This window comes from Diplotaxodon limnothrissa, linkage group LG14 (assembly GCF_057381915.1).
Source record: "Diplotaxodon limnothrissa isolate DT_005_m linkage group LG14, D_limnothrissa_male_GT1.1, whole genome shotgun sequence".
In the NCBI taxonomy this organism is placed as follows: Eukaryota; Metazoa; Chordata; class Actinopteri; order Cichliformes; family Cichlidae; genus Diplotaxodon; species Diplotaxodon limnothrissa.
The window spans coordinates 42,093,234-42,099,866 of NC_140609.1; the positions used below are offsets into that span (position 1 = coordinate 42,093,234).

General features: G+C 49.2%; 1 protein-coding gene across 1 annotated transcript in view; it reads left to right on the forward strand.

Moving 5' to 3' along the window:
• The first annotated feature begins 1,855 nt into the window (after nucleotides 1-1,855).
• Nucleotides 1,856-6,633, forward strand: part of abcf3 (ATP-binding cassette, sub-family F (GCN20), member 3) — a 14,810-nt gene continuing 10,032 nt past the window's right edge. Inside the window, exons 1-8 of the mRNA XM_085371426.1 lie at nucleotides 1,856-1,970; nucleotides 2,395-2,542; nucleotides 2,626-2,702; nucleotides 4,920-4,975; nucleotides 5,719-5,816; nucleotides 5,889-6,011; nucleotides 6,090-6,356; nucleotides 6,482-6,562. Of these exons, the coding sequence (XP_085227552.1) occupies nucleotides 1,898-1,970; nucleotides 2,395-2,542; nucleotides 2,626-2,702; nucleotides 4,920-4,975; nucleotides 5,719-5,816; nucleotides 5,889-6,011; nucleotides 6,090-6,356; nucleotides 6,482-6,562 (923 nt within the window). The 5' untranslated portion in view covers nucleotides 1,856-1,897. The remainder of the gene's footprint in view (nucleotides 1,971-2,394; nucleotides 2,543-2,625; nucleotides 2,703-4,919; nucleotides 4,976-5,718; nucleotides 5,817-5,888; nucleotides 6,012-6,089; nucleotides 6,357-6,481; nucleotides 6,563-6,633) is intronic.

Sequence of the window (6,633 nt, forward strand, 5' to 3'; positions counted from 1 at the left end):
TAATGAGTAAAGTAAGGGATTACTATTGCAAAAACGGTAATTAGATTACTGTTACTTTCCCGTAGGAACGCTGCGTTACTGCGTTACTAAAACCATGATTTTTTTGTGAGAATGTCTCATGACAGTGACATAAGCGAGTGCGCCGTTCGTGACAACAGCTGTGTGCAGATCAACAGTGAATCATATATCGAGTGCAGAGAGAGTATGAGCGTGCAGCGTTTAAAGCGTGGAAGTACTGACCTTACTTTGAGTTTGATTCCATAAAAAGTGACAAAAACATTAGTGTCCGCTGTGCGTGGGAAGAAAACTTCTTTTTACAGCGAAAAAAAACCCCTAAACTTCCAACAAGCACCGAGTAGCTGCCAAGGAAATTCACAGACAACCTTGTGGATTCTTCCACTGACCGCGGCACACCTGCACCAGGGCAAACCTCCGCCTGCCCCAGTCCTGCTTTACAGGTGAAAATAGAGCAACAGGACCGCCGAGTCTTTGACTTTATTTATTTTCTGCTGTGTTTTACTTGCATCTATTTGAAAGACTGAGTGTAAACACAAAAAATATTTTATTTTATGAGCTGGAATGTGCAGAAAATAGGTTTAAATGTTAAACTAATTTCTTCCAGTCAGAGAATGTTGCATATAATTAAATTTTTGCTTGATGCATAAAGTTAAAAGATTAAAACTAATAAAACAAGTTTTAAAAAGAGATTTTTCCATTTGATTACATTTTGTATGATGGATTGTCGAAAAGTAGAATTGGGCTGAAAGATCTATCGCTTTATCACCTATTCAGGTTGTAAATCATGTTTTTAAAAAGTAACTAAGTAATTAATTACTTTGAAAATAAGTCATCAGTAAAGAAACGGGATTACTTTTTTGGGGAAGTAATTAGTAATTAGTTACTGATTACTTTTTTCAAGTAACTTGACCAACACTGCTCACTACCACTGTAATACTTAATACTACTGTTACATTACTGTAGTACTACCACAGAGACACTGGAACAGAGAGCCTGGCGAGCAGTCACGATGCTGCTGAAATACTCCAATACTCTTTTAAGATTACTGCCCATCGTACTGTGTTCTGATTTTTTGCAGGCGATCACTGACAGGTATTTGTATATGTGTACAGCAATACTACAGTTGTTATTATAATATTACTTTTGTAATGCTCTTACTGCTTCTAATGCTGTAATACTACAACAGATACAGCCCAGTGCTTTGTACAATACTGCTACTGATACCACAGTACTATAACTATTTAATGCAATAATACTATTAACAATGTAATACAGTGCTTATAATAGTATAATACTGCTGGCACGCTACCATACTACTGCTAATACAGCAGTAATACTTGTCGTACTACTGTAATTCCCAGCTTTGTTGCGGTGAGCAGATCTCTGTACTCACTCATGTCGTTTTTATTATAATTTAATAAACAGGAGGAGGAGGTGCTCAGTGAGCAGCATGGACATGAGTCCATCACAGGGATAGCTCAGAGTCACAGAGGCTGAGCAGGTTTGAGCATGTGCAGAGGATGGCGGCTGAAGATGGAGCTGCCAGGCGGGCGGAGGAGAGGAAGATCTGAGAGGAGGCTCATGATGCAGTGAAGAAGAAGAGGAGGAGTCGCCGCCCTGCTGGCCAGCAGAGAGAATGCAGGTTTACGCTTGAGGGTTTTTTATTGTTTAGTTTATTTTATTTAAAATGACGTAACATCCTGGAAAAGTCAGGAATTCAGACAATAACAGGATTTTTTTTTTCTTAAAAAAAAGAAAAGAAAAGCAGGGGCTCCTTCACCGCTGACGTCAACCGCTCCACAAACGTCATCTCCCAGAGTTCACAGCGCTGTCGCATACCGGCACATGCGCGTCCAGGCGGTGTTCGGGGTCGGCTATCATGGCGACGTACGTGGACATCCTGAAGAGCGAGTTTCCTGAGATCGACGCGGAGCTGTTCGACTACATCACAGGTGAGAGGCCGGGCACCGGGCCGCTGTCCGGGGGGAGCGAGCCGCTGTCCGCCGGCCCGGAGCCGACGGGGGTTAGCCTGACAGCGGCTGCTCTTTAGCCAATGAGCTAACGAGCTAACCGGGTTGACAGCACTCAGAGCAGGGACACCGGCTAGCACGGCATAACCCGGCACGCCTGGACCTGAACCTGGGTTAGCACGGCCTGAGAGATCCACAGGTAGCGGAAACACGGAAGCAGCATTAGAGGAAGCAGAAACCCTGAGACTCAATTATTGATCCTGTGATTGATCCAGCCCAGAGGCAGCTGGTGGGGGCTCTGACATTAGGAGGGTTTCCACCAGCTTCTTCCTCGTGGTGTGTGAACGGGAGCAGACACGCAGCCTGGAGCTGCTGGTCCTCCTGCTGAGGTGTGTTTGTGTTTCAGGGGTTCTGGATGGCGGCGGGGCGGATTTCGAGGACAGCGAGGAGGTTTACGAAGCGGTCGGCGGCGTGCTGCAGGAGGTGTCAGCTGACAGTAAAAACGAAGATGACATCCGAGACATCTGTCTGCAGATGTTCAACACGCTGAAACTGTGAGGACTGGGTGGGCGGGGTCTGGGCCGTCGGGAGAGGTGGCGTGCTAATGTGAAGGTGTGTGTGTCTTTGTGTCTTTCAGAAACCACCACCGCGGCGCTCAGAGGCAGGTGCTGCTGGACGCTCCCGTGCAGCTCTCCCAGATCTCTGCAGACAGCGGTAAGGTCAACACGCCGAGGAGCACGCACACACACACAGGCTGTAAGAGTGCAGAAACCAAACACACTCCTAACACGCACCTAACCAGAACACACCGTGTGTGTGTGTGTGTGTGTGTGTGCTACCAATCAAAAGTTTGGACACCTTCTCATTCGATGGTTTTTCGGAGTAATGTAGCAAAGAACAACTCTAAATATGTTTATATTTTAGCTTCCTCCCTTTGCTTTGTTGACAGCGCTGCAAACCCTCGGCCTTCTCTCAGTGAGCTTCATGATGTAGTCACCTGACATGGTTTCACCTCACAGGTGTGCCTGTCAGGGTTCATTTGACAGGTTGGTGCACAGCTGACAGCCTGTTTGACAACTGCTGGAATTTATCTTATGGCAAGAACCAATCAGCTGAGAGAAACAACAGTCCATCATTACTTTAAGAACTGAAGGTCAGTCAGTCCAGAAAACTGCTGAAACGCTGAATGTGTCCCCAAGTGCAGTCACAGAAACCATCCAGCACTGGGATCAAACTGGCTCACACGAGGACGCCCCAGGACAGGAAGACCAGGAGTCCCCTCTGCTGCTGAGGAAACATTCATCCGAGTCACCAGCCTCAGGAATCACAAGTTAACAGCAGCTCGGATCAGAGCCCAGATAGATGCCTCACAGAGCTCCAGCAGCAGACACATCTCTGCATGTTCAGAGGAGACTGTGTGAATCAGGCCTTTGTGTCAAATAGCTGCTGAGAAATCACGACTAAGGAAAAGCTACAAGAGAAGAGATTTGTTTGGGCCAAGAAACACAAGGAGTGGACGTTAGACCATCTGTGCTTTGGTCTGATGAGTCCACATCTGAGATCTTTGGCTCCACCAGTTCATGTCTTGTGAACTGATGGTCTCTACATGCATGGTTCCCACTGTGAAGCATGGGGGAGGAGGTGTGATGGTGTGAGGGGGCTTTGATGGTGACACTGTTGGGGATTTATTCCAAACTGAAGGCGCACTGACCCAGCATGGCTACAACAGCATCCTGCAGCAACATGCCATCATTTATTCTTCAACGGCACAATGAGCACAAACACAGCTCCAGGCTGTGTGAGGGCTCTGTGACCAAGGAGAGTGATGGAGTGGTGCGCCAGACACAGGCACCTAAACCCAGTGGAGATGGTTTGGGATGAGATGGAGCGCAGAGTGAAGGCAAAAGGGCCAACAGGTGCTCAGCATGTCTGGGAACTCTGTTGGAAACCATTTCAGGAGACGACCTCACGAAGCTCATGGAGAGAATAGAAATATAAAGCAAAGGGGGGCAATTCTGAAGAATGTAAAACTAGGGCTGAGTATCGTCACTGTGTCAGTTTTGACTCAGACAGTCAGAAATACATCCATGTTTCATATCTGTGTATAAACCAAAGCTGACACTGAGACTTCATCAGAGGTGTGAGCATCACAGCAGGTGTAACTGAGGATCCAACAGAGAAACATGAAGCAGGTTTTCCTGTTCTGGCTTTTTATAGCAGAAAAGCTTAAAAATATTCTGCAGTCGATCAAAAACTGAAGCAAACCATGAATCAACATGTGAACATGACCTGATGAGGTTTGATTACAGACACAGCTGAGCAGTCATTTGTTTCCATTCGTTCAGTTTGAACAGCAGAGACGAGGCTTTGCTGTCAGAGGCCGACAGCACTGAACACAGCAGCAGACTGGTGGCTAATAAACAGAGAATAATGCAGGAAGCAGAGATTTGATGGTAAACTGGTCTCTGAGTGCTGAGAGAGAGAGAGCTGTGCAGGAAGTACAGCAGCCAAAGTCAGAGGGAGCTCATGAGCATGGTTATCAAACGTGAAGCGCAGTTTGATCTTCTTTTGCTGCTGGTTCAGTCAGTGTTGGTCAGAGTGACGAAACCTGCAGCTTCAGGATCTGTGAGCCGTCGACTCTCAGCAGACGAGCTGCTGGAACAGTTCATGCTGGGTCTGACAGAAAGGTCACACTTGGACCTCTGACCCCTGTCCACCTTTGAAAGCAGCAACATCGGGCACGTGAGCATCAGATCTGGACCAGGGAGCATGCAAGAAGCTGGGCAGGTCTGATGAATCACGTTTTGACTCAGTCAGTTTAATGTCACGTGTGTGCCCACTACACCTGCTGTCTGCGAAGACAAACGCCATTAATATTATTACTTATTGATGTCATGTCATGTATTGATCTGCCCGTTTCCTTCTCCTCAGTTTCTGCAGCCAAAGACGCTGAGGGCATCTGGATGATGAGACGTGCTCAGAACACGGTATGTACCGGAAACCTGGGAGACTCGTTCGTGGTGACGTTAGCCTGGCTGCGCGGGACAAAGATTACAGCCTCTGACTAAAAAGTCAAAAAAGCCGTGATGGACGATCATCAATAATCAGCAGATGATTGATTTAGCACTAGCTTTAGCCTGCACGTGTCCGGGTTTGGTCACCAGCATTTGTGTATCGACACGTTAGTCTGCCAGTCAAACGAGATGGATGGAAACGTTCAGCACAGACGAGAGCCAATCAGAACTGAGTTGTGTAGAAAGGTGTGACGAATGTGGAAGTGGTCCAATCAGAAGCGACCTTCCTGCGCAGTCAGGTTCGATCTGCCCAGGAAACAGTTCAGCTAGCTTCCTGTTTCTCACAAAACGCGACAAAAAGGAGCAGCGACACATTTCACAGTGGATGTGATGAAAACACGGCCACTCAGGGGCAACGCGACAAACTGGAACGTCCTGATGCTGCTTCGACTAAAACCAGAAGAAAGTAGACGCCTAAATTACGACCAAAGCTAAATGAACACATGACAGATGTGAAAACCACATGAGCTCCTCAGACTGTCGGCAGAGTCACGAGGAGGCGAGCTGAAGGCGGGGTTGGGTCTCATCGGTCACACTGCGAGTCTGAACGCTCCGCATTAAATGCAGCGTGGCGTTCTGGCCCGCTGCTCTCGGCGGGACCTGTCTCTCAGGTTACGGCAGGTGTTACTGAGCGCTCCTCTGCTTTCTGTCTTCAGACGGTCGACGCCAAGAAGCTGGAGAAAGCCGAGGCGAAGCTGAAAGCCAAACATGAGCGCAGGAGCGAGAAGGACTCGCAGAAGGCCTCCAGCCCACTGTGAGTCCACCGTCCACCTGTCATCACCTGCACACACCTGTGCCCCTCTCACCTGTCCTCCTGTTTCCTCAGAGTCCTGGAGGAGGCGTCGGCCAGTCAGGCCAGCAGTAAGAAGGACAGCCGAGTCGACCAATCGGGGAAGAACCGCAGCTACGACATCCGCATCGAGAACTTTGACGTGTCCTTCGGAGAGAGGTGAGCGCTCGGAAAACACCAGCGGGGGCGCAGCGGGGTGGGACGGCTCGTTTTCTCACACTGCCGTTTGTGTCTCAGATGTCTGCTGCAGGGGGCGGAGCTGAGCCTGGCGTCGGGCCGGCGGTACGGCCTGATCGGCCGCAACGGCCTGGGGAAAACGACGCTGCTGAAGATGCTGGCAAGTCGCAGTCTCCGTGTCCCGGCTCACATTTCCATCCTGCACGTGGAGCAGGAAGTGGCAGGGGACGAAACGTCGGCGCTGCAGAGCGTCCTGGAGAGCGACACGGTGCGGGAGGACCTGCTGGGCGAGGAGAGGAGGCTGAATGCTCGCATCGCCAATGGAACGTAAGAAAAACGCTCTGAGGCGTGACTCGCAGAACATCTCTCACATTTAATTCAGCTAATGAGAGTGCAGCAGGCGGCGTGTTTGTCCAATCAGCTGCAGCTGTCTCTGATGCGTGTTGTTTCAGTGCCGACGGGATGGAGAGCGTGCGGCTGTCCGAGATCTACGGAAAGCTGGAGGAGATCGAAGCTGACAAGGCGCCGGCCCGGTAACTATGACAACCGCACCGACACGCTGGTGTTCTTCTTCACTGGTGTTTTTCCCTGCAGCTGACAGGAA